At 42.8% G+C, this 27,007-nt stretch overlaps 1 protein-coding gene across 2 annotated transcripts in view; it reads left to right on the forward strand.

Moving 5' to 3' along the window:
• The window catches only part of PCSK2 (proprotein convertase subtilisin/kexin type 2), a 127,979-nt gene that overhangs the window by 16,328 nt on the left and 84,644 nt on the right, over window positions 1-27,007 (forward strand). Inside the window, exons 1-2 of one of the 2 annotated variants that reach the window (XM_064146177.1) lie at window positions 1,877-2,065; window positions 8,618-8,722. Coding sequence is in view for 1 of the 2 variants with exons in the window: in XM_064146176.1 (XP_064002246.1) it covers window positions 8,618-8,722 (105 nt within the window). In the remaining variant the exon portion in view is untranslated. Of the gene's footprint in view, window positions 1-1,876; window positions 2,066-8,617; window positions 8,723-27,007 lie in introns of those variants that run through there. The other variant, XM_064146176.1, reaches the window with a different exon arrangement.

Raw genomic sequence — 27,007 nt, forward strand, 5'->3', positions numbered from 1 at the left:
CTAATTTCTATTTTATTTTTCTGTTCTTCATGTTGGTTTGTTCATTTGTTGGGAGTTTGTTTGTTGATTTGGTAATTTTTAATAGGATAAGTAAAATTCTGCCAAAGTATGAAAAAAATCATTTTGTGCCAGTGATCCTGTTTGAAGAAAATTCCATTGATCCATCTTCTGATGGAGTCTTATTTGTTACTCTAGATGATGCGTCTGTTTACCTGGTATGAGTGGTTGTTATGGAACTGTGTAGCTGAGTGATTGGAGGGGCCTGTCTCATTTTCCCAGTAGCCATTTGCTGCTGCTGAAAATGGCAACACAACTGTTAGGTGCTCACAGTGACTTTTTTGGGTGCTGAGCTCCAGGATTCTTTATGGAGCCCAGGACTTGACTGAGCTGCTCTTCTTCCAGGATCCAGCACCTCTGTGTGAGAGGGTGTAATGATGATTGCAAAGGCTGACAGCTTCAGGCTGTCAGACAGACAGTAACAGTCTGGATTAACCCAGACAGCCCAAATCAAGTGCTAGTGTATAAACAAGAACATTCTCTTCTTCAAATCTGGAAATTATCCTGCTTTCAACAGTGCCCGTGGTAGAATCAATAATGAGTTTTATGGTTACTGAGGAGTAATGGATACAACTCTCTAAAATGCACAGATCCATTCAAATAAACTAGAAGAACTCCTTTAAAAGCCTGAAATGGCTTCTCCAATTCACTGATAAAACTATCAGCAAATCCACAGTCTTGTCGCTGATGACTTATATGACTGTTATATGCTTGCAGGATGAAGCTCTTCAGCAACAATCCAAATACAGTAAAACATTAAACCTGGATGATGCCTTCTATTGCAGTTCAGATCCCAAATGCTGCAAACTTGAAACCAAACACTGGAGCAGTGTTTTGTAAGCACTTGGAAGCACTGTGTGTGATAGTGTAAGAGCACAGCTGATGAGAAAATGAGAACTAGATGTTTAGCATCAGAATTGACCTGCCTGAATGCAGACAGCTGTGCTCCTCATAGTTTCTGGAGTGCAAGAGGTGCTCCTGGGGCTCAGCACAGCTCATTCAAACGTGGCCACCTCAAATCAGTCAGGTGAATGCTGCTCTGAAAGTGCTTCTTTGTTTTCTGCCGTGAATTTCATGAGGAGTTTAGATGAATTCCGCCTGGGCAGAGTGGACACATAAGTGTTAGAGCAGTCCAAAACTAGTTCCATTTCTTCCCACTCCCTGTGTCTACTCAACCCCTCAAGCCTAGATGTTGGGAAGACTGTTTAACCTTGTGGTTGCTGCATGCAAGTGGGACTTGACAAAAGGCTTTGTTTTATCCTTTTGGATAAAATGAAATCCAAAGGCACATATTCTGCAAAGTCTTTGGATGTCACATGTGACTGCACCTGGTTTCTAGAGGAAATGTCACTGTGGGGGTGAGGAAATCTTCAAGAAACCACTGGAAACTACTTCTGCTAGCTTGAGAAAAACCCTTTAGAACTTTGTAGACAAGGTTGCCATGTTCTCATAGGATACTAAATATCCTAAGTAGCAATGGCAGGTAGATTTGTTACTATGCACGATGACTTCAGGATCTCTCAACCAAGTAGTCACAATCCTTTGTCATTGCTACCACCTGTTGCTGACGCCCTTAAGAGACGATTGGCTATGTATATGAAACAGGTGAAAACAATGTAGGTACTTAGGTCAGGCAGATAAGAGCTCTTTTGCAGGAGAAGTGTTGTACTTTGCATTAACAAGGTCCAGCTGCTGAGGTTTCAATGCCAGGTTTACATTTTGGGAGGGTCAAAGCTTTGGCTATCATCTCCACCTGCTAGACTGGTCGCGCGAAGCAGATTAGGGTCTAGTGGAGGCAACTAAATAAGATGCAGGTGCAATAAGAAAGGGGGCTGGAACGCTGAATCATTACAGTCAGTCCCGGAGCTGGCTGTGCCAGTCTTCAGGGCTTTCTGGAGCTGGTGTGGCTCTTTATGCTGCGCCTTCAGAGTAATTATAGCACGCTAATGAGAAAGTGTGGAACCTTGCCTGGGGCCGTGGGGACGCAGTGGACTGGGTTTCACGTGTGGTAAGTTCTGGCAGAGCTTTAGATCTCTGTGCTATTTCACATTTCTCCACCAGCGGTTGAATTAATCCTTTCCTGTTCGTGCTTTGTTCTGTCGTCTCACTGCCGGGGGCTGCCTGCGTTTCTCGCTGGCTCTATTCTTACGTGATCCTCGACGCTATAGTGAGTGCGTGCCTTTGACTTCAGACTTGGTTCCCATCTGTGTATTTAAAAGTAAAACGGTTTCTAATGGTAATTGGGGTGAGGGAAAATGAGAGAAAGAGAGCTTTAAAAATCATGTTGAATATTTATAAGCATCCTCAGTGCATTTGGTGAAACCGGGATGAAAAGGTTTCTAAAAGGTTTCTAATTTCTTCTGGGAGGCACTTTATTGTGCTTCAGCTATAATGGCAGCTGAAGGAGTGAGGCTTGTGGGGCCTGGGAAGGCTCAAAATACATTTACTGGTGCCAGGTTTAGGTTGTATTTTCCACTGGTGTAATTACTGAGCAGTAATGGGATGAAAGCGCTCACCTGGGCAGACTTGTGGCTCCTTTTAAAGTCAGGAGCTGTGTTTGGGCATTGTGAGGGGGAGATGTTTACTTTAAAAGATACATATTAAAAAATAAATAGATAAACCAAACAAAACAAAATGCTGCCTTTTTTATTTTTTTGAGGAATTGGTATTTTTTTTCCCCAGGTGAAGGGTTTCTTTAGCAGCAGTGTCTGTATGAACCCTCTGCTTGAATTCCCATCTCTGGAGGTGTTTCAAAGAGGCAGAGATGTGGTGCTGAGTGGCGTAGTTTAGCAGCAGACTTGGTAGTTAGAGAAAGGTTGGACTCTATAATGGCAAAGTTCTTTTCCAAATGAAGTGATTCTATGATAGTTTTACTAAGGCAGGCAAGGAGCCCTGAGGATGGTCTTTGTCACCCTGGCTGAGTGTTTTCTGGCTGCTTGCTGATGGATCCAGTTCCATGGATTTTGTTGACAGTCAAAGAAAGCAACCCTGGGCATAACTTGTTATAAATCACCCTTTGCTTGTGTTTTAAAATGGTTTTATTTAAAAGTGAGTTGCCGTGGACTGTTGTCTCCATTGGTAACTTGGGAGAGGGACCTTACTAGCTTCAGGTAAGCTGTTCTTGGAATGTTATGGTATCAGGGAGAAATCACTGGAAATGATGCACTGTAGAGACGCTGCCTTACATGATACAGTATGAAGGGCTGCATGTTAAGACTAGGCAGAGATTAGTCCCATTCAAATAGAAGGGAACCTTTCCATCTGTTCTTAAGCTTCTTTTGCTTGTGAGATGGATGTAGGTAGAGCCTTGAAACAAACCAGTAAAATATAATGAGGCAATACAATTTAATTTGAACAATAAGCCTGGGAGCTGAAGTTCCTCTTTGTTTTTGTGTTGTATGTGACACCTCTTAAAAACTAGTGGCAGACTGAATGCTGGACTTCTCACTGAGAGCTAGATGAAGCACTGACACCACTGGTAGCTTTATTGAACATATTTTTTATTTTTTTAAGTATTTGTTTCAACTTTGTTAATACCATGGCTACAGATGACTCTTCTGGTTAGATTCTGCTGATGCTTTATGGTTATATTCAGTGTTAGCTCTGCTCAAGGTGACTCCAGTTTTGCTGCTTTAGTGTGAGGAACAGTATCTGAATTTGGCCATTTTTTTAAAACCCTGCCCCACTTGGCAGCTGATGTTAATATCCTTTGCATTTAGACAGGCAAAACTGCATCCACATGTATTGTCCAAGGCAACAGAAGAAAAGCAGTTTGATGTTCTTAGTCAAGTAGACAAATTAGGATGGCAGCCATCAGCTCCAAGGGAGCTCTGTGTGTGCTGCTGTCTCCTAGATCAGATGTCTGTGGGTCACTTGTATCAGATTTTTCCTTCTTGGAGCAGATCAGTAGTTGAGGGCTCAGAAGTGGACTGTATCTCTTCTTCCCCCCCCCCCCCCCCCCCCCCCCCCCCCCTTCTTCTTCTTGTCCTTTTCAGTACTAAGGAATGACTGTCTAAAGTGGATCTTAGGAAGAAGCTCTTCAGTATAAAGGTGGAGAGACTCGACTAGGTTGTGGATGCCTCTTCCCTGGGAGTGTTCAAGGCCAAGTTGGATGATGGGAGGGAGGTTGGAGTAGATGGTCTCCAGGGCTCTTTCTAACTGTTCTATGATTCTGTGTCTGGGGGCGGGGAGAGTTGTAGCTGCCTATTTACAGTCTTTCCTCCTGGGAGATGTAGCTCAGGGTGAATTTCTTGTTCTTTTTTTCTTGCTGAGGAAAGGTTTTCAGATGTAAGGAGAAGAGTGTAGAAAGAATGGGAATTGTGATTTTAATGTACTTACTTTTACTTCAATAACAATTAGACCAGGACTTCTCTGGTAGAGCAGTAGTGTGAGAACAGCCAAGATACCTTAGAGCTGGAGGTACCAGTGCTGAAACCTATGCATTTCCTGTTCTCTTCTACAGTGTATGGAACATCCTAGCCATTCGTCTTTCTAAATCATAGAATGGTTTGACTTGGAAGAAACCTTGGAGATCATCTAGTCCCAACCACCTCTGCCATGGGCAGGGAGACCTACCACTAGACCAGGCTGCTCCAGGTCCTGACAAGCCTGGCTTTGAACACCTGCAGGGGAGGGGCAATCCACAACCTGTTCCACTCTCACTGTAAAGAATTTCTTCCTGATCTATGGTCTAAATCTCCCCTCTTCCAACTTAATCCATTCCCTTTCTTCCTATCACTACAAGCCATTGTAAAATTCCCTCCCCATCTTTCTTGTAGATTCCCTTCAGGTACTGCAAGGCTCTTCTGAGATCTCCCTCTAGCCTTCTCCAGGCTTAACAGTCCCAGTTTGCTCAGCCTGTCCCCATAGAGAGGTTGGCCCTGCCCACAACAGGGGGGTTGGAGCTAGAAGATCCTTGTGGTTCCTTCCAACCCTGACTGATTCTGTAATTCTAGATGCTCCAGCCCTCTGACCATCCTCTGGACCCACTCCAATAGTTAAAGAGGTTTTCTTTCCTCCATTCAGTTGAACGTTTCAGGAAGGAGGATTTCAACTTCACCTTAGTATTTTTAATAAGCACAAGGAGGTTACAAACCTGAAGAAAAGGAGGAGCCAAGTAGATATATAAGTTTTTGCTCTACTTGCTGTGCTGCATTTGTGATTCTGATTTGGTTTCTCTGTATTTCCTCCCAGTAATTCTACACAAATATTGCAAGTAATAAAGTGCCAGTAATTCCTGAGATTCTCAGAGTCCTACTTCGTGTTGGACTGTATTTATGCATAATGGCAAGAGGAAACCCCTTTCTAACTCTAAATAATACTCCTCACTTGACTATTCAAGTACTTTCCAGTAATCAGCTATCTTACATAATTGTTAATTTTTCTCACAGGCAGGAAATTTTGCTTCTATCTTACAGAAAGAGCCTGAGCCACCATCTTGAGCATTTTATTCCCCCCTGTTATGTACAGAGCCTGCTGCTGAAACAGGAATTCCACTCAAATATGATTCCACCTTTATATCAAGACTATTACAGAGTCTTGCTAGTGACAGTGTGTGTTTTCTATGTACAAGAGCCCTTCTGTTTTCATTTCACTTCATTACATGCACTGTTCATTTTGCTATTTGATGTTTTCTCTAGCTCCACATCAAAGCAGACCTCCTGGAGAAGCTGGTATCTGACTTCTCCTGTGTGTGCTTCCATTAATTTTAAGGATTTACTGCAGAGTTTAGATTCTTCCTGCAAATTGCTTGGTTTCTGTGGTTAGTTATTCACAATCCATGGTGTTTGTTCATCTCATTCAGTTTATTTGAAAGAGTGTAAAAACAATACAACCTGTAAAACATGAGTCCCTCAAAGATTACTGGGATCTCTATGGAAAGAGTGGAATAGTTTCACACAAACTTACTCATGATTTTGGCCCTAAATTTGAGCATTTTTTTTTTACTAACTGTAATTACTTTTGCTTGGGGTCAGACTTGAATACATCAGCTTTAGAAGTTTACTGTATGCTTTATTGCTTCATTCCGAGTGGCACTAGAAACTAACCCTATGCAGAAAAAAACAGTGAATATTCATAGATTGAGTGGTTTAGATTGGAAGGGACCTTAAAGACCATCTAGTTCCAGCCCTCCTGGCATTGGCAGGGACACCTGCCACTAGATGAGGTTCATGTCCAGCCTGGCCTTGAGCACCTTCAGTGAGGGGAAATCCACAACCTTTGTGTGCAACCTGTTCCAGTGTCTCACCACCCTCACTGTAAAGAATTTATTCCTAATCTCCAATATAAATCTGCCCTCCTCTAGTTTAAATCCATTCCCTCTCATCCTATCACTACAAGTCCTTGTAAAAATGTGTTATGTATTTCCAAATATCTTCAAATTTGCTGAGAATCTTCCTTAATGGAGGAATGTCAAGTTCAGTATTTGACTGGAATTACTTTTCAATGGTTGATACTGAGATGGGAGAAGGGAAACAGCCTGATTTCACAGAGGGAATTAGAGGGGTAATTGAACCACAGAGCCTACAATGGACGGTAGTGGTTAGCATGGTCAGATGGATTTCAGGCTCCAGCTGATCTGCCTGTTTAGATTGTTTTTTTCCTGCATGTTTTGAGGCATAAAGTCATGTAACTGATATCAGGAAATGTTGTTCCCTGGGCAGTCAGATGTGGACATCCAGACTGGATTCTGGGCGTACCTGATGACCCAGTTGATAAGGATGTCAGGTATGGGCTGTTTATTAAAGTCTGCTCTTTAAAAAAATCACCTGGAATTTCAGCCTGAAGAGTTGTGGCTGGGAGGATGCTTTCTGTGACTCTATGTCACATAAAGCATAGCAGACTTCAGTGGTTGCTGCCATGAGCTTTCATAGCCTCATTTCTCCTTCCACCTAAGGCGTTGTCTCTTCCATGTATATGGAGCTGGTGCAAAATATTCTGGTTTGTTTGTTTGCTTGGAGAAGCTCTTCAGTCAGTTCAAGAAACCATGATAATTTTGATGAAACCCTGTTAATGCTTTCATGGCCATTCTGGAATATTTCTTTTGTGCAATTCCTTTACATGCAGCACAGTCTAAACCTCTGAAGTTGAAACATTCACAGCATTAACATATAACTTCTCAACAGGAGCCCATTTTTTTCCCAACTTTTACAAATAGAAGCTTAGACTAAAAATACATTCAAGTCAAGTTAAACTTGAATGTTCAACAAGAGCCTCCCTGTTGAGTAGGGATGAGGCAAAAGGTGTAGAATGAGAAGCAGATGTAGCTTTCTGATTGACTTGAGTACTGTGTCAAGTTCTGAGCCACTCATTTGAAGATGTTGAGGTGCTTGAAGGTGTCCAGAGAAGGGCAACAAAGCTAGTGAGGGGGCTGGAGCACAGCCCTAGAAGGAGAGGCTGAGGGAGCTGGGGTTCTTCAGGCTGGAGAAGAGGAGGCTCAGGGGAAACTTTATTGCTCTCTACAACTACCTGAAGGGAGATTGTAGCCAGGTGGGGGTTGGTCTTTTCTCCCAGGCACCCAGTGACAGAACAAGAGGACAGAGTCTCAAACTGTGCCAGGGCAGGTTTAGGCTGAATGTTAGGAAGAAGCTCTTCACAGCAAGAGTGATTGGCATTGGAATGGGCTGCCCAGGGAGGTAGTGGAGTCCCTGTCCCTGGAAGTGTTTAAAAGGAGACTGGATGAGGCACTTGGTGCCGCGGTTTGGTTAATTAGAAGGTGTTAGGTGATAGGTTGGACTTGATGATCTCAAAGGTCATTTCTAACCTGGTTAATTCTGTGACTGTTGGAAGTGGGATGCTGTTCTCCTAATAACATGTCTTTTAGTTTTCCCAAAGCTAAATATCAATTGTCCTTCCAGTCTCTCTGTGCCAATACTGCCAAGAGAAATGCATTTAATAACAGGCAGACATTTTCCTTCCCTGACACCTGCCTCAGGTGGGGCTGGAAAGCCCTTGGGAGATTTTTGCTTGCTACCTAAGTGTCTTAGGCAGTAAAGCTATGCAAGACTGTTCCCATCTGGACACTGTGAGCTGTTTGTTCCCTTGATATTCTTTGTAAATCCCATTTCCTGGTGTTCAGAAGAAATTCCAAATGTATTTTTCTGAGAGTGGAAATCACTCTGCTTTCTGCCTTACTGCTTACAGCCATCAGCTCAGGTGTCTTATACTGCCACAGAGAAGCATTTGTGTAATGCCTTATTGCCGAAGGGTGGCTTGCGGTAGCTTCAAATCATTTGCAGCTCACTTTGTTCCTTTGTACTGCTTTTTTCCAGGAAATAGATAATAATCCTGATTTCATTGGGGAAGCCTTTCAGAAATATTGGCATAGTTGTCCTTAAAGATAGAGTGAAAGCAATACCAAATGCATAGAAGTTACTTGTGCTGCTGGGCACACTTCAAAAGTAACTTAGAAGTGAAATTCTCAAGAAGAATTTGGGCCCTTTGGTGTAGCTTTTCACAAGTCTTGTCAATCCCTGAGTTACTTCATAAGGAAGAGTTTTCCATGTCATCCTTATTAGTAGCCTATAACTCCATGATGTTTTTTTCCCTCTTTTTTCCTCAGCTTCCTTTTTTAGACAGTGGATACTTCTTTTATCACAATGGCATTGCCAAGGCCAGAAGAAGACGCAGTCTTCAACACGAGATTCATCTGGAAAAGGATTCCAGGGTAAGTGTTTCATTATGTGTGTACACTTCTCATGTTCTTTTTGTCATACAGACTGTATGTTTTTTATGAGGTCAAGGTGATGATCAGATGCTGTTATGGTTACATTTTTTTCCTTCTGTGCTTGCTTCAAGCTTGGTTATTTGCATGCACATGTCAGTGATGTCAGTCTCCAGTGCACTCTGTACTCTGTGAAGGTGCTATCCAGCGTGCACCCCACAGTCATGTCCCTCCCTGCCATGCGTCCTGCTAGTCTGTGGGTAAACCAGCCCAGAAGACCTTATGGTGTGAATAGTGGCATTTTTTCTGCTGTCACACTGGGGCTTTTTCTGAGGGAATTGTGCAATCCCTGGCTGCTGTCAAACTTCAGTATTTCTTTTAGAGGCTCTTTCTCACAGTCTGCAAGAGTGACTGGAAAGCTGCCTAGCAGAGTAAGACCTGGGGTTCTTGATCATTAGTCAGTGGAACATGAGTCAGCATGTGCCCAGGTGGCCAAGAAGGCCTGTGCCAAGAATAGTGTGGCCAGCAGGACCATGACAGTGATTGTACCCCTGTATTTAGCACTGCTGGAGCCACACCTTGAGTCCTAGATTCAGTTTTGAGGCCCTTACTATAAGAAAGATATTGAGGTACTGGAGTGGGTTCGAAGAAGGCCAGCAAAGACAGTGAAGGGTCTGGAGAATAGGTCTTGTGACTCTTGTGAGGAGTGGCTGAGGGAACTGGGGTTGTTTAGTTGGGAGAAGAGGAAGATGAGCGGTGACCTCCTTATTCTTTATGACTTCCTGAGAGGAAGTTGGAATTAGATAGGTGTTGGTCTCTTCTCCTTAGTAACAAGCGACAGGACAAGAGGAAACAGCCTCAAGTTGCACCAGGGGAGGTTTAAGTTGGATATTAGAAGAAATATTCTTGAGTGAAAGGATTCTCAACCACTTGAACAGGCTCCCCTGGGAGGTGGTTGCATCCCCATCCTGGGAGATGTTTCAAAGATGCAGAGATTTGATGCTGAAGGACTTGGTTTAGCACCAGACTTGGTAGAGTTAGATAATGTTTGGATTCTGTCTCAAAGGCCTTTTCCAAATTAAATGATTCTATGAGTCTATAACCTTCTGCTTGTCATAAACCCCTGAAACAGGAGGGAAAGGCTTCTTTTGCAGAAGACTTTGGGTTTTATTTTCTTCAGAGTCCTTACACTAGAGTAAGGAGTGAGACCACGAAGCACAAAAGGTGTATTTACTGCTCAAAGAAAGTAGATAAGCCTGAGGAATGATATCATGACAGCGCATAGATTATTTTTTCATCCTTCACTTAGGCTTTAAGCTCTCCATGCTGTAGCACAGGAGAGAGGGGAGCAGTTTTGTTCTAGAGGGAATTTTATTGCCAGATATTATGTGGTATTGGAACACCTATGCAAAACTGAGGAGGAAGAAAAGGAAAATAGGCAAACTAAAATCATAATTGTTGTGACACCAGAGTAATCAAGGTTTGATGAATTCCCAGTTTACTTCTGCTTCTGCAGAAGCCTAGGTGATTCTGCTCCCAGGTCCAGCTGAGATGCATCTGATTGGTTGTTGCAGTGGCTGGGAGTCATGCGAATGAATGGCACAGGTTCTAGGTGCTGCCTGCCCCCATCACTTCACCCTGAGATGATAGAGCTGGCAAGCTCCCTGCATCTACTGCTGGTCTTCCTCCTCCCTCTAAAGCTGGTATCAAGCACAGGTTAGGGGCTCTGAGGAAGAGACCCATTCAGCCTGCCTTGAGTAAGAATTCTCAGGTTTCCTTTGGTTACTAAACAAGCAAGGATCAGAAAGCAAATCATTGTGCAACAGTCTACAATTAGTGGTTAGTAAGCAAGTGTCCCCATAGAGCTGCCTTTCGTTTCCCTGAACCACTCAATCTTGTTAAAAGCCATTTCAGAAAATTTATATAACTGAGTATGTTGCAGACTAGTTGCTGCCTACAGTCATTGTGCAAGTGACTCTGTGCTGGAAATGGATCTCTGTAAGCCTCTGAAAATTGTGCAAATATCAGTGACATTTGTAGAAATCCCCCAGTTCTCACTACAGCCTCATATTACATGGCTGATCACTCCCGTATTAATTCCAGCCTGGCTCTTGCACTGACTACCTCTAGACTGTCTGCAGTGCTATTAAGAACAGCTTAAACTAATCTACCTTCTTATTCCGAGACGTTCCCTTTTGCAGTTATCTGATCTTTATGGTCCCTAGACTCTCACTTGGCTTCTGTCACGTGTAGCTAAATCACATTTTGGCTGTTCATCTCCCCTTCCTGGGGCTGCATAGCAGTGACACAATCTCCTTCCATCCCTCCTTTTGATCTCAGGGAATAAACATCTCTGTCACAGAATCACAGACTGGAAGAGACCTCAAAGATCATCCAGTCCAATCCTCGGCCCAGCACTGAAGGGTGAATGTTAAACCATGTCCCTAAGCACCAGGTCACAGAAGTACAGAAACGTTCAGGTTGGAAAAGCTCCTCAGGATCACCAAGTCTAATCCGTATCCCTATTCTACAAGGTGCACCCTAAACCACATCCCCAAGCGCCACATCCAAATGATCTTTAAACACGTCCAGGGTTGGTGACTTCACGTCCCTGGGCAGCATGTCCCAATGCCTGACCACTTTTGCTGGGAAAAAAAAAATCCTAATGTCCAGTCTAAACCTACCCAGTCACAGCTTGAGGCCACCTCTCTTGTTCTGTCACTAATTACCTATGAGAAGAGAGCAGCACCAACCTCGCCACAATACCCTTTCAGGTAGCTGTAGACAGCCATGAGGTCACTCCTCAGGTCCACTTACTGCTTAAGCACCTTCAGGGACGGTGACTCTACCACTGCCCTGGGCAGACCATTCCAGCATTTGATAACCCTCTCTGTAAATAAGCATTTTCTAGCATCCAGCCTGAACCTCCCCTGGCGCAGCTTGAAACCATTTCCTATAGTCCTGATAACTCAATAACTAAGAATATCTCCCATATGAGGAAAAGGATGATCCTAGGGGTGGGCTGACCTCGTGGGTTACCCTGGGTGATGGAAGAAACATTTCATTTGTGCATGACCAGCAATTAATCTGAACAAGGTAAATCCAGCATGGCCACATAATGAATCATTGAATTGTTTCAGTTGGAAAAGATCATTTAGTCTAATCATTATCTAACTCTACCAAATCAGCAAATATGGAGTTTTTTATCCAGGTGAGGCCAGTAATTAACCTAGACATGAATTTGCCAACATGGTTAAAAAAAGAAAAGAGAGAAGTGAGGGCAAAAAAAAAAGAGGAGGGTCTGAGCAATGTGGTGTAACACTGACACAGGTTGCCCAGAGGAGGTGGTAGATGCTCCATTCCTGGAAACATTCCAGTTCAGATTGGATGCGGCTCTGAGCAACTTAATGCTAGATGACCTTTAAAGGTCCCTTCCAACCCTAACCATTCTGTGATTCTTTGATCCTCTCTCATCTAGTCCTCTTACTTAGGCTGTCCTGTTAGATAGCCCTTAAGCTTTTACAATACCATGTATGTCAGTTGCTTTTTGTGCTGTGATTTGAGAGCAATTGAAATCACTGCTCTTATGTCTTTTCATGTGGAGTTTAGAGAAGTCATTAAAATTCCTGTCATATTTGTGTATAAGTGGAAACATGAGTTGTGTTGACACTACTTAATTTCAGACTCCAAAAATAATTTCCAAATTTAATGGCAGCTTTCTAGACCATTTACATTCAATTTTACTTAGCAACAAATGTCAGCACTGTCATGGTTAATATGTTAATGCATGAAGCCAAGAATAAAATGTTCCTGTTGTCAGGCTAGCCAGGAAGCAAATTTCCACCACAAGGCCTTACAAATCTCCCAGGAACCATTATGGTAAATGCTGTAGCTGCTTGGCCCTACTCAAATGTTGTGAGAAAGAGGGTTGCACTTATTCTCTATACTTTTAAGGAGATTACAATTCCTAGCTAATTTTAAATATTAGTTGGAAAACAGCGCAGATGTTCGCTCAATTAATTAATGTTCTTTAATCAAGTAAGTCCCTAGAGAAACCATGTCAGTTTTTTGAGAGCCTGGAGAGCTACGTGGCAGAACACTATGCCAACAGGTTACTGCATCATTGTCATGCTCTGCATGTCTTTTAAACTGCTTGAAAAATCTTTGTGGTGTAAAATTTACTGAGTGTGTTTACCAAAATAACTTGGAAAGAGGCTAAACATACACAGCAGTTGTGTGATAGGCATCACTACTGCAGAAGGGCTGGGAATGGAATGTTATTAAGATGCCTTCTTAGAGATCCAGAACTGCTTCTTTTTTCTGCAGAATAGCCTCAAAGACAATGGATTTGTCATTATTTAATACCTTAGTGTTGCTGAAGCCTAAAGCAGTGCTGGCAGCAGGCAAAGGCATGTGTAATAGTGACACATATAGCATGCTATTGAACTGTGAAGAAAGAAAATAGGTGTGCATGGGGCACAGTGGCTTTTGCTGTCAATACAGTCCTCTCAGGAATTCTCACTGACAGGATGGCAAATGATAGACTCATAGAATTGTTTCGGTTGGAAAAGACTACTGAGATCATAGAGTCCAACTGGCAACCTAAGACAACCATGTCCCAGAATGCCATGTCCACACATTCCTCAAACACCTTCAAGGACAGTGACTCCACCACCTCCCTGGTTAACCTGTTCCAATCCCTGGCCACTCCTTCACAAGAGAATTTTTTCCTAATATCCAACCTAAACCTCCCCTGGCACAGTTTCAGACCATTTCCTCTTGTTCTAATGCCTGACACTAAGGAGAACAGACCAACACCTACCTCACTACAACCTCTCTTCAGGGATTTGGAAGGTCTCCTGTCAGCCTACTTTTCTAGGTAGACTAAGCAACCACAGTTCCTTCAGCCACTCCTCACCAGATCTGTTCTAAAGACCCTTCACCAACTTTGCTGCTCTTGTCTGGATGTGCTCCAGCACTTCAATGTCCCCTTCTAGTGAAGGGCCCAAAACTGAATATAGTGTTTGAAGTGCAGCCTTACCAGTACACACGATCACTTCCAGTGGGCATGATCACTTCTCTGGTCCTGCTGGCCACACTATTCCTGATGCAGGCCAGGATGCTGTTGGCCTTCTTGGCCACCTGAGCACACTGCTGGCTCATATTCAGGCAGCTATGAACCATCATCCAATTTCCAGCCACTCTGCCTAAAGTGTGCAACGTTGCATGGTGTTGGTGTGACCCAAGCGCAGCACCTGGCCTTGTTAAGCTATAGTATTGACATCAGCTCATGGATCCAGCCTGCTCAGACCCCTTTGCAGAGCCTTCCTACCCTCAAGCAGATCAACACTCCCACCCAACTCAGTGTTATCTGCAAACTTACTGAAAGTGCACTCAATTTCCTCATCCAGCTCATTGATAAAGATATTAAAGAGAACTATGAATGCCACAGTTAACTGAACTGCTTCAAGTTGTTGATTTGTTTAAATCACATTCTCTGAGATATAAAGAACCTTCCAGGACAAGTTTGTTCAGAAACAACTCTTCTGCATCAGCTGCAGGTTTCCATGATATATGCTTTTTGTGCTAAAATAAATTCCTTGTTGGAGGGGAAAGGTCCCTTTGGCGTTTTTACATGTTAAGGCTGTAAATTTTGAAGAGGTAAAACATAGCAGCAAGATACTCAGTGCCCTCCATGTGAAATTGCACTTTTGTCTGCCTTCATCTGTTAATTGCTTCAGCTGAAATTTCTCAGACCAAAAAGTCAGCCATTAGTCTTGGCTTGACTGCCAAGCAGCTGCTGTGCTTTGCCCCCCCCCAGGGTGCAGGCAGGGAGGCAGTTCTTGCCATGGCCCATAGGTACAGGCAGCTGAGAGGAGGAAACAGCAAGGTGACAACAGGAGCACACCTCCTTCCCGCTCCCCCCCCCACTCAAGCAATATAAATCAGGTGAGGAGTAGGCTGGGACCAGACATTACTCTGAAGGTGTGTAAAGGGTAAGTGGGACAGACTAGAACAAGAGCCTGGAGTCAGAAAAAAAGTCAGGTAGTTTGGGCCCATGAACTGAGTAGGACATGGAGAAAGAACTACAGAGATAGACTGGAGAGGCTGGAAACAGGCTGCCCTCATTGACCTCAAAGCATGATGGTGCTTGAGAGGCACAGGTCACAATGCAACCTTAGACCAAGGTGACCTTTTCCAAGGGTGACTTCCTGCAAACAAGGGGAAATACAGTTTCTGTAAGAACAAACTTTATAGTAATCATAGAATGGTTTGGGTTGGAAAGGACCTTTAAAGTTCTGCAGCACACAGCAGTCAGCAGAGACATCTTCGACAAGATCAGGTTGTTTAGAGCCCCATCACCTGGAACACTTCCAGGTATGGGGTATCTACCACCTCTCTAATCAACCTATTTCAATGTCTCACCACCCTTAGTGTGAAAAAAAATGTCTTCTGAGGAACAGTGCTGTGTTTCATCAGTGTGATTGCTTTGGAAAAGTAAATGTTTGTTAGATTTCCTGTCACTGAAAGCACAGTTCAGGCAGGATGGGAAGTGGAGATCTTTCCTGCTCCACCACAGCTAAAAGAAAACCATTTTGATTTTCAGAACTGACTTAGGTTCTGGCTTCATGTGGAGAGACTCAGCTGTGTTATTAATAAATATTTTGAGAAGTGGCCACATAAGTAAAAGGGGAAAAATAAAAAGGCATGGTCATTATGTTACCTTTCAGAGCAGTAGTTGTGTCTGTTTGCTGTTACCAGCTGTTTTCTGTAACTAGTTGGAGGAGCAGGAGTTGAAACACAGTTTGTTCTCTCAAAGATTATTTTGCTTGCTTTCAAGTTTTAGATAAAACCATTTTCCTCCCACGCAGTCTCTCCTGTCAGACAGCTGACAAGATTAATCCCACTCAAGAAAGAGGCTCTAATATACCAGCAAGAGCTGAGTCCCATTACTGATATCTATATGTGAGTGCATCTGTGTTGGTGTTGGGGGAATAAATATATGTGTGTGGAGGGGGGAAGGTGAAATGAAGTCTTCCACTGAGAGTGAGTTTGTCACTTGGATGATGCCTTCTTTGGAAATAAACATCCCAGTGATGGCAATTGTTACATTGCAGAAGGGGATTAGAAAGGGAGACCTGGCTGCTGCTCATGCTGGTACAGGAGTCTGGGAAGGGCAAATGTGTAGTTTCTTAAGGTGTTGTCTCTAGACATCCATACTTAACAGTGCTCCCAAACTGCTTGTGCCGTGGAACAAGGGAAGAAAAGGAGACTGTAAATGCAGAGGAACTAAGCTTTTAATGAAAACAAAATCTTCCATATCCTTTCTCACTTCAGATCCCTTAACATGACTAGCTTGTGGTCAGACTTGCAACCTGTGAAGTGCCTTGTGATGCCAGGCAGGGTGTTGGCAAGCGTGGCCAGAAGTAGCGATTTCATGCTGGTCGCCTCTAACAGGGCAAAAGGGGGATGACAGCTTGGTAAGAACACGATGGCTTAACAAGCAGCAAGGGCAAGTGCAATGGAAGTCAGCTTTCAGCTTCCTTTCTGGCAGTGTCAGTGGCAGGCTTGAGGTGGGTTAAAGGTAAAGCCTTTTGTCTCACTTCCTTAGATACCAGCACAAATCTTCCCATTTGCCAAAATGAAAGTCTTCCTGCCAAGGGGAGCACAGTTTTCCTCAGTCCTCTCCAGTTCTTCAGCAAGTAACCCAGGAGACATGAGGGACAAGAGGTGTGTAGCTGTTGTAGCTTTCCTTGCAGATTTGATCAGATCTCTGTAATCATTTTGGAGGTGTTAACTTGTTTCTCCAGCCTTCTGGTACTGGAGACAGGCGTTTCTGTCCCTAGAATGTAGCAATAAGAGCAATTTACAGTTATTTTTAATAAAATGGCTGTATTTGACATCTTTCCTCCTCCTCCTCCTTCTTGTCCATATCTTGTTTTCTTGGCTTCCTGACTAGTGCTAATATCAAGAAGGTGCCAGTCTCTTTTCAGTGGTGTCTTGTGATAGGACAAGGAGCAATGGATACACACTGAAACTCAGGAAGTTTCAACTGAACATGAGGAAAAATGCCTTCACTGTAAGAGTGATGGAACGCTGAAACAGGCTGCCCAGAGATGTTAGGGAGTCACCTTTCTAGAAACTTTCAAGACTCATCTGGATGCATTCCTGTATGACCTGCTCTAGGTGATCCTGGCTTTACCAGGGGGCTTGGACTTGATGACCTCTGGAGGTCTCTTTCAACCCCTACCAATCAATGATTCCTTGGTAAATTTCTGATCTAATCAGAGCTTGGAAGGTATCCCAAGATACTACTTCTCTCTGAGAAGAAAACTGGCCTGCTCCCAAAAACAAAAGGGCAGCAATACCAAAATCTATCACATGGAGAAGAACCAACACTTGACAGGTGCATTGTTGTAATTCTGCCATTGATGTCTTTGTGGTTAGAAGGATTAGTTTCCATGCTGTTCACCATAGTAATGACCTTGGATCTACACAGAACTCTCAACCTCTCTGGTGATATATCAAGTGAATGTAGTGGCTCAAGACTTGCTACCCAATCTCAAATTCTAAGCAGGTGTGCCATGCAGGTAGGTATGGATGTGTGCATTAGGATAGAGAGACAGGAGAAAATGTCAGGATGAGAAGCCTATCATGTTTTCAACTCCTACATGCAAATTTGTGCCACAGATTGTAGCCATGACAGACTTCCCTGTGAAGCCTAATTAGGCTGTCATGGGACTAGCGTGCTAGTAGGATTATGCCCAGGAAAAGTTTGGAGCTGCCATCAATTTTACGAGACTATAGGGTGGCAGCATTACATGAGTATTGGTATTATCCTTTTGGAAGGAAATGGAACATTAAGTAATAAAAGCTCTGCTTAAGTACCTGTAATAAATATTGAACAGCCAAGGAAAACTCATTAGAGGAAATGTCTTCTTTCCAATGCTTGAAGAAAAAGCCTCAAACTACACTTGGTTTGAAGCTGCATTGCCAGCTTGTTCACCAAACAGGAGCTGAGGACGTTTTTATCATCAGTCATCCTGACCCAATGGAACATGTTGTGCAGAAAACATGAGGTGTTTTCTGCAAATGGATCCCTGACTCTGATGGTTTGGGTGTTTCCTGCCCCCCCACACTTTAGAAATACCCAGACTAGACTCAGCTGGCTCTGGGAATATAAATGAAGCTATTTATTTACAGCTAGCACAATATACAAGCAGATATTTACAGTATATACAGTTATAGACAGAAATATACAAGGTAAAAGGTAATACAGAAACACAACTCCCCTCCCAGAAACCTGAGTCCCCAGGAGGGGCTCTCAACCACCCCTGCACCTTCCCCCTGCCCCTCTCAACCTTACCCCAGTCCCAAAGAAGAATAGAAGTTCAGCCAAGAGGTTAATAAGCAAAGTGGGTTAGGCCAAATGGAAGGTGAGGTTAGGGAGTAAGATGTTGCTCAGGCAGCAGCCCAAGCGAGACTGAGAGAAAATGGTGAGAGTGTTATCTAAGGTCTTCATTTCTTCTTCCCAAACTCCTCAGCGAGACTGTGAGGGAGGCAGACATCACCATTGTTTTCCTTTCACAGACTATAATCTAATTCTTCTCACCAAAACATTCTAACTAGCTTCAAACTAGCATGCTGGCTTATCTCTTTCTGCCATAATTTGTCCTATGTTTTATCCAGTGTATTTGAGGAAGGAATACTGAGAGTCTGCTCCAGTTCATAGAGGGAATCCTGTTGTATTAATGCAACCTTTGCAGGTCGATATCGTGTGGAACTATATTTGGTTTTCTTTCTCATGCAGTTTGAGGCCTTTGAGAAAGATTCGGTATTTCTTATTCATAATGAAGCTAGTCAGCAAGCATTGCAAGGAAAAACACATTCATTTTCTTGAGGAAACATCTGGTCATCTGTGTTAGGTTATCTGATGTTAGGTCATGTATCTGGTGTATGTCTTCTTACTGAGAAATGTTAACATTTAAGTGAAACATTTTACTTTTTGTGGTATTTAGACCATTTGCAGATGTTGGTGGATGATGATTTAAATGCACAGGTTTGTACCTATGCAAATCAGCGAGGTTATCTGAGAAGATGAAAAAGGACAAAGCTTCAGAGATGACAGCCCAGTGTTTAAAGAGTCAAATGCATTTAGAGTCAGTTTGTGGGAAGGTGGAATTAAATCCTTCAGACGTGGAAGAAAGAGATCTTTGTTCTGCAGGCTGTAAAACCCTGTAAGTTATTGTAGGAAAGATGCTACATGCATTGTACGATGTCTGTCATACCAAACAAGAAATCGCCAAGGCTGCAAAGAGGTTTACGTGTCTGATATGTGAGGAAAAAACTTTTCCCACTAGTTTTCCAAGCCTTTGCAGGCTCTGTATCTGTGCAACAAGGGTTGATGGAGGTGAACTGCTTGTGGAAAGCAGCTGTGCTTTTCATAGTTGACCAACTGTTCAGTGCTTTGCTGCTCTTGAGTTGGGATGCCACAGTTACTGCACAGGAGTCAGTTTCTGATGTAACAAGTAATGAGGTCTAGAGTCACTCAGATACCTGGGCTGTCACTTATGTTCATGCAGTAGTCTTCTTCATTACAGAGTGTGTATGTTAATCATGTGTTGAAGAAATTCCCAGTTTCTGAGTTCCTGATGCAGATACTAAGGGCAAACTTAACAGCTTGCTGCAAGGAGGTTGTAGTAAGGGGTGTGGGGGTGGTGTGGGGCATGTGTGTGTGAGTTTCTTCATGGTGGAGACTGTCCCTGGAGGTCTGTAAGGTCAGGCTGGATGGGTCTCTGAGCATCCTGATCTAGTGTGAGGTGTCCCTGCCCATGGCAGGAGAGTTTGAATTAGGTGATTCTTGAGGTCCATTTCAGCCCTGACAATTCTATGATTCTGTCTAGTACTGGGTGATAGAACAACAGAAAATGGCCTGAAACTGTGCCAGGGGAGCTTTGGATATTGTGAAAAAATTATTTACTGAAAGGGAAGTGGAGCACTGGAACAGGCTTCCCAGGGAGATGGTGGAGTCACTATCCCTCGAGGTGTTCATGAGTGGATGTGGCACTTCAGGACATGGTTTAATGGCCATGGTGATCTGAGGTTGAAGACTGGACTCTATGATCTTAGAAGTGTTTTTTTTTGGCTGAAACAATTCTATGCTTCTATATATGCTGAAGAGATTCACAGAATCACAAAATGTTAGGGGCTGGAAGAGAGCTTGAAAGGTCATCCAGTCCAACCCCCCTGCCAGAGCAGGACCACCTCTGTCAGCTCAGACTAGGTTGCATGTAGATGGGTTTTGAATATTTCCAGAGAGGGAGACTCCCCAACCTCCCTGGGTAGCCTGTTCTAGCTTCTGATGTGAAGTTGGGCATTGCTAGGCTCCTATTTGGACTGCCTGTATATATTGTGTTTATGATGTGCAATACTGCTGTAATGTAAAAATCACACAACACTACTGAGTACAGAATGTTAAACATTTCCAACTGGAACAAATGCAGTTATATCCAGTATGATGTAAAAAGCCAAGCAGAATTGATCTATTATTTCTATTTGTAGCTAGAAAGACAGCTTCAGGGAGAAGAAAAAAAAAACTCAATCCATCAGGATCACCATTAAAGATGCTGGAAATCTTTTATAGCTGTATTATGTGAAAAGCACCATTAGCTGCACATAATAAAATAACAGACAATCAAAATGACATCAAGCTCAAGCATACATCTCTCTTTATGGAAACAGTGTATTGCTCAAATTACAGGGTAAAGCTAAAACTATTTCTGTTAGCCAAAATATATATGAATGCACTGCAAGATAGTAGACTGATAAGTGAAGACAATGCTGTGCAGATCCATGGAGAATCTTCCCAAAATAAAAGTATTGACGCACAGGAGGCCTGCTGCTACAGAGGGCTGTGGAGTCTTCATGGTCAGCAGCTTTAAGACAAGGTTAAGCAGTAATCATAACTGACTTGGGTGTGGCTCTTTCTTCCCTGGGGCCCTGAAATGGTTCAAATAGCCTCTTAAATTATTTCTAGTTATGTTTTGGGCCACTCCTCTTCAGTGGGACCTGGACAGGCTGGATGGGTGGGCAGAGGCCAATGGGAAGAGATTTAACAAGGCCAAGTGCAGGGTTCTGCACTTTCACCACAACAACCCCAAGCAACGCTACAGGCTGGGGACAGAGTGGCTGGAGAGCAGCCAGGAAGAAAGGGACCTGGGGGTACTGATAGATAGTAGCTGAAGATGAGGCAGCAGTGTGCCCAGGTGGACAAGAGAGCCAATGGCATCCTGGCCTGGATCAGGAGCAGTGTGGCCAGTAGGACAAGGGAGGTTATTCTTGCCCTGTACTCAGCGCTGGTCAGGCCACACCTTGAGTACTGTGTCCAGTTCTGGGCTCCTCAATTCAAGAGAGATGTTGAGGTGCTGGAACATGTCCAGAGAAGGGCAACAAAGCTGGTGAAAGGCCTGGAACACAAACCCTATGAGGAGAGGCTGAGGGAGCTGGGCCTGTTTAGCCTGGAGAAGAGGAGGCTCAGGGGTGATCTTATTACTGTCTACAACTACCTAAAGGGACATTGTGGCTAGGTGAGAGGAAGAACTCATTGCTCTCTACAGCTCCCTGAAAGAAGGTTGTATTGAGGTGAGGGTTGGTCTCTTCTCTCTAGTGTTAGGTGATAGAATGAGAGGAAATGGTCTGAAATTGTGCCAGAGGGGGTTTAGTTTGGATATTAGGAAAACGTTTTTTACTAAATGAGTATTGGAAGAGGTTACTCAGGGAGGTGGTGTTCAAGAAGGCTTTGAAGAAAAGTGTAGGCGTTTCACTAATGGCCATGGTGGTCTTAGGTTGCTGGTTGGACTCATCAATCTTAGAGGTCTTTTGCAACCAAAAATAATTCTGTGATTGTATTATATAATTTTCATATTGCTGAACATGATACTTGGGGTAAGATGTGGGTAAGGCAATAAAATGGGCTTTATCCAGAAAAAAGGCTTGTGACCACATGGAAGTTAAGTTACAAAACCCTATTGAGACAGCTGGCCATGTTCAGCTTCCACTCTGCAGCCTGTAAATTGCTGAACAGGCATTAGTTAAGTTTCTGGTTTATTGTTGATGTCTGTTCCCTTGACTGCAGCAGCAGTTCCCCTCTGCTTTTTCCTGTCTCTCTATTGTTTCCTGCCTTATGAATAGAGCAGGCCTTGTGTGATTTCCAGCCTTGAATCTTCAGTGAGGTCTGCTTATTATTATAATTACAAGCAGTGGCAGCAATGAGGCTATATGGTTTAGGGGTTTATGTTAGTAGGATGTTGAGAAGAATAGACAGTGTGAGGCAGTGACTTTGGATTAACATGCAACATGCACAAGTTTGGCCTTGAAACACTTAGGACAAATTTGGCCTGGCTTTGAAAATGAAATGCAGTACTTTGTGGAACTAGCTCTCATTGAGGTTCTTGATTATCTCAGCATTCACTGTATCCAGGAATCCACTGAATGATTGGTGTTGGAATCCACGTAGTGTTGATGAATGTCATGTCTTTCTCCCTTGGGAAGCTCAAACCGCCTTGCAGCTTGTGTCCACGTGATGAAGGAAAGCCTTCTCTTGGCTGTCATCGTACTAACATCTCCTGGCCCTTTCCTTTCCCTTTGCCAAAGCTCAAATTGGGTTGACTTGGAAGAGTCAGTCATGACCTGGGAGCACTTGTTCTTGATGATGGCAAAATACCTGGGGATTCAAAAGTGCTTTCCCTTTCCAACTCACCAACATTAGAGCTGGGAGAGAATCTGGACTGCCATGTGAAAGCCTATCTTCAGGATTAATTTCTTTCAGTTAAGAAAGTGTGTGCATTCAGCTATACTTGCTCATTTTTGATAGGAGTTAATTGTATGCTAGGAAAGCTTCCTCAAGAACAAGGCAAGGCATTTTGGAGTCTGTTTTCTTTTGACCGTTGTCTAAGCATAACAGAAAATTCAGAGTTAAATTTGGAGTTAAACCCTTTTGAAAGATTGGGACAATATGACTTGACATTGGAAGAATATAGAATTGGTTAAAATACTGTAGTTGGTAGTGTATGGCACCCATGTATTTCAGACTGTGATTGAGTAAATGTACAGTGAAACAAAGTAGATTTATAATAGTTTATTTCTGTGTTTTTCTTGACTTCAGAAAATCAGCTGTTTAAAGAATGATGAAGTTTCCTGTCTATACAGTTTGATGACCAGAAGCACTGGTTGCACTCAATCTGTGGAGGTCCCTTCCAACCCCTAATATCCTGTGATCCTGTGACTTACTCTCTATGATACTGGCAACCAATAAAAGGCAGTGCAGTTAAGGGTGTACAGTTAAATCAATGACAACTTAAGTACAGGACACTTAGTGGTGTAGTTTTTTCTGGGGGCTCTGTGCAAGCTGTGCCAGCGCTTGTGTCACAGGGCTGTGATGTTAAAAACTCCCCCCATCATTTTTACTAAGACTCAAACTAAAGGGATCTCTCTGGTGGCCCCTGTTACTACATCACACAATAAGTGCTAAAAGTGAGTATGTTAAATGCTATACATTTAACGCACTTTACTGCTGTTTAAAATTTGACAAGAGATTTCTTTGTGAACAGTGTTTCAGCTCTACTGGTTTATTCCAGTCTGTTCCAAACTCTGTTGATACAAGCATTCTGTGTTTCCATAGCTTTGAAGCATGTATGCAACATTTAAGTATAGTGTTTTTATTCTTGTCCGGCAAATCACCAACCCAAAAGCAGACAAGGGGGTAAGAAATATATCTGTGAAATCATTGCTAGTGTGCTTGATGAATACATGAATACAAAAAGGAGTTTACAAAGGTCAGTGGAAGTTGCTTGCAGTATTTGGAGGTAGAATGGAAGTGAATAAAAGGTTTAGATTTAAGTTGTTTGTGAATCTTCAGTAATGATTTGGTGCTGCAGTAGAACCTGGCTTTTCAGCAAAATTAGTGCCTCGAACAGCTGTGAATAGCCAATAGTAATTAAAATGCTAATAGGTGTGTCATGGGTTGGCAAAGTTGAATAATGCTTCTTGACCCTGTAAACTTCCATACTGAAGGGGAGAACAGGGCCAAGTGGAATAAAACCTTATGGAGAGGCTAAGAAACACCTTAATATCATTACAGTACACGTTTTTCCTCAGCAGCTGAGTAGTGTCAGTCCATCAGAAATGGACTTTGGTCAATACTACAATTTTACTTATATGAAACTATAGCTGAAGATACAGCTCTGTTCTGTATTGACAGCCATCTGCTGTCTGAGTGCTGAAGAGAAATATAGAGCAACAAAGTCGGTGAATGGTCTGCAGGGCAAGTCAGAAGAGGAGTGGCTGAGGGAACTGGGGTGGTTTAGTTTGGAGAAGAGGATCATTGCTCTCTATAACTACCTGAAGGGAGGTTGGACTGAGGTGGGGGTTGGTCCCTTCTCCCTAGTATCAGGTGACAGAACAAGAGGAAACGACCTGAAAATGTGTCTGGGGGGTTTAGACTGGATATTTGGAAAAACGCCTGACCACTGAGAGAGTGGTCAGACACTGGAACAAGCTGCCCCTGGAAGTGGTAGAGTCACCATCCCTGGAGGTGGTCAGGAAATTCATGGACATGGCACCTTAGGACATGATTTAATGGCTGTGGTGGTCTTAGGTTAAAGGTTGGACTCTATGATCTTAGAGGTCTTTCCCAACCAGAACAATTCTATGATTCTATTATGTGTAGAGATTGAATATTTGTCAATGTAAACAATCTATCTCCATTTAGTTTTGTCTTTATTGACTCCAAGGGTTCCTCTTTTATCCTTAGGAATACACATTAAAGTATCTATGAGCCTTGCAAATGTGAACTCTTCTCAGAATAACCAGAACTGCCAGATCTAATGATTATTTTTATACTACTTGGTCTCACAGCAGTATCACTAAACTGATTACTGTCAGGCTCTAGGTTATGTAACACTGCAGTGCTTTGCTCAACATTAATAGCTGGTTCTTTCTTCCTCACCACATGCTCTCTCCTATTCCATTTCTTTGGAGGAAGTCCGGATGCACTGGTTTTATCCTCATCAAGAAACTGAAAAATAAAACAAGCCACTGGGGCAAGGAGGTGCCCTCTGTTTTGTCTTGAAGTCTGAAGCTGAGTGATTACATTTGTTGCCATCTAACTTGGCTTTATCATCTGGCAAATATGATAAATTCAGTACTGAGCCCATCTTCTGGTTTAGGCTACTGGTTTGCCTGGCACTCAGCCAGCCTTCCCCTGCAGAGCTGCTGGACCATTTGATCACTTTCATCCAACCTGTGGTTCTACCAGTCAGGGCTGTTATGCCTGGAATCGTTTTCTCCTGGTGAAACAAATTGCTGGCAGCCCCCTGTGCTCTTTGGGAAAGCCACGTCTCAGTCAGTGTCTGCACAGCATCTTTAAAAATTGGAGAGACCTTTTGTAAGGCTTATAGGTACCACAATAGCTGTTGTTTTCTTCCATCTCAGAACAAACTGAACTCTTCTTGTAATTGCCTGTCTCACACATTTTATGGATCTGATACCATGTGGCAACAAGCAATCTCTGGAAGAGTTTGGACAAAAATGGTGATTCTCTTAGGCCAGGAGGTACTGACAAAATTGAACAGTACTTGTTCCTCTTTCCTTTCACCAGTGTGGTGGTCTCCTGGGAAAATGTTAATTGGAGTCCATTTCATTGGTTTTGGAACACAAGCTTCTCTTGGAATAACTCCCTTGATTGCCACAAAAAGAGGATTTCTCTTGGGACCATTTATTTTCTGAAAAGAGGAAGGGAAGCTTCCATGGTGGACTTCTGTTTTCTTATTTCCAGATGTAACCACATTCATATCTCAGTCTCAAAGGTCTTTCCTCAGCTTGTGCACTGCATATTATGAGACAAGGCTTCTGATTTTTTTTTTTTTCCCCTCAGACAATCAGAAACAGGAGCAGGTGGATGATCTTGGTTGGATAAGTTGCACTGGATGGATAGGTTGGACTGGATGATCTTGGAGGTCTCTTCCAACCTGATTGATTCTATGATTCTATGAATCAGTTAACTAAAATGATTCTTTTTGTAAACAACAAAAAAAAAATCTTCAACCCATTTGATTTCTGATAGTGCAATCATGAAATAACAGAAACAGAATCTACATTTCCCTATTTGAAATACTGCATCAAGGCCAAGTTATTTTAGTGGACCAAATAAATTTATTTAACAAAAAAAAAAAAAAAAAAAAGCCTGATTTTCTTCCAGTATTTCTGTTTGTGCCCTTGTAAGATTCTTCTTTTAATCTTGATAATTTTGAACTGTTTTCTTCAGTTTCACAGTATCGTTTCAAGCAAAGTCCTCTTTGCAGCTATTCATAGGTCTGATTCCAGTTTTTACAATGTGAAAAGCATGCTTCATGCAAGGAAAAATAGCTGGTGGGAGACAGCCTCAGAAACAAGCATCTAACTATCAGCCTGGACTAGAACCTTCTGCTCACAGGAGTGGCTAACTTGCTGCTCATTTCTCTGCTCTTAATTGACTATTAATGATCGAGGACAAGCAGTGCCACAATGAGGGCTAGAGCTTCCCATAGCCCTGCAAACATCTCTCTCTCTCTGTGGTGCCAGTTAGCTCTAGCAAGGCTCCACTGGCTCTGTGGTCCAGAGCCATTTGGAAAAACTGAAGCAAAAAGTCTTGGCACAGGCGGCTGTTTCTGTCACTAATTTGCTTAACAATGGCAATTTGCTGACCATCTGCATCAAAAGGGTTGTTTTTTTTATGCCTGTTTTGGAGGCTAGTTAAGGAAAGGGTTGTTATTTGAAACTGCCCGAAGAGTTTAGTACATAAATTCCTTTGCCTTTTCTAAAAAACATCTAAGGAGGTTGAGATTTCCCTTAGTCACATCATACTTGGTGGCTTCTTAAACCCTGTTCTCAAGAGGTGATGGAGGCCGAGTGGTGCAGCCCTCCAGAGGACGCTTTTTTTTGTTCATAGGCTATAATTCACTGACAATGAAAGCAACAGTCCAGTACTTAATTTGAGACAGTACAGAAGATGAGATATGAATAATACATATATATATATATATACACTTTATTCCAGGAAACGAAATGAAGAAAAACCTGGAGAAAGGGATTGAAGTGATTTGGTTTGGTTAGTTATCTCTAAGAGAACTTTTTCTGCAGTGAGCAACATGCCATAGCAAAAAAAAAATCAGAATTGCCATATGTAGCCTCAGTAGGATTTGGAGTTTAATCTTGAAATGTTTTCACTTTCATATGTCAGTGAATGTTGGA

The sequence above is a fragment of the Pogoniulus pusillus genome, chromosome 7 (genome assembly GCF_015220805.1).
Source record: "Pogoniulus pusillus isolate bPogPus1 chromosome 7, bPogPus1.pri, whole genome shotgun sequence".
Classification (NCBI taxonomy): domain Eukaryota; kingdom Metazoa; phylum Chordata; class Aves; order Piciformes; family Lybiidae; genus Pogoniulus; species Pogoniulus pusillus.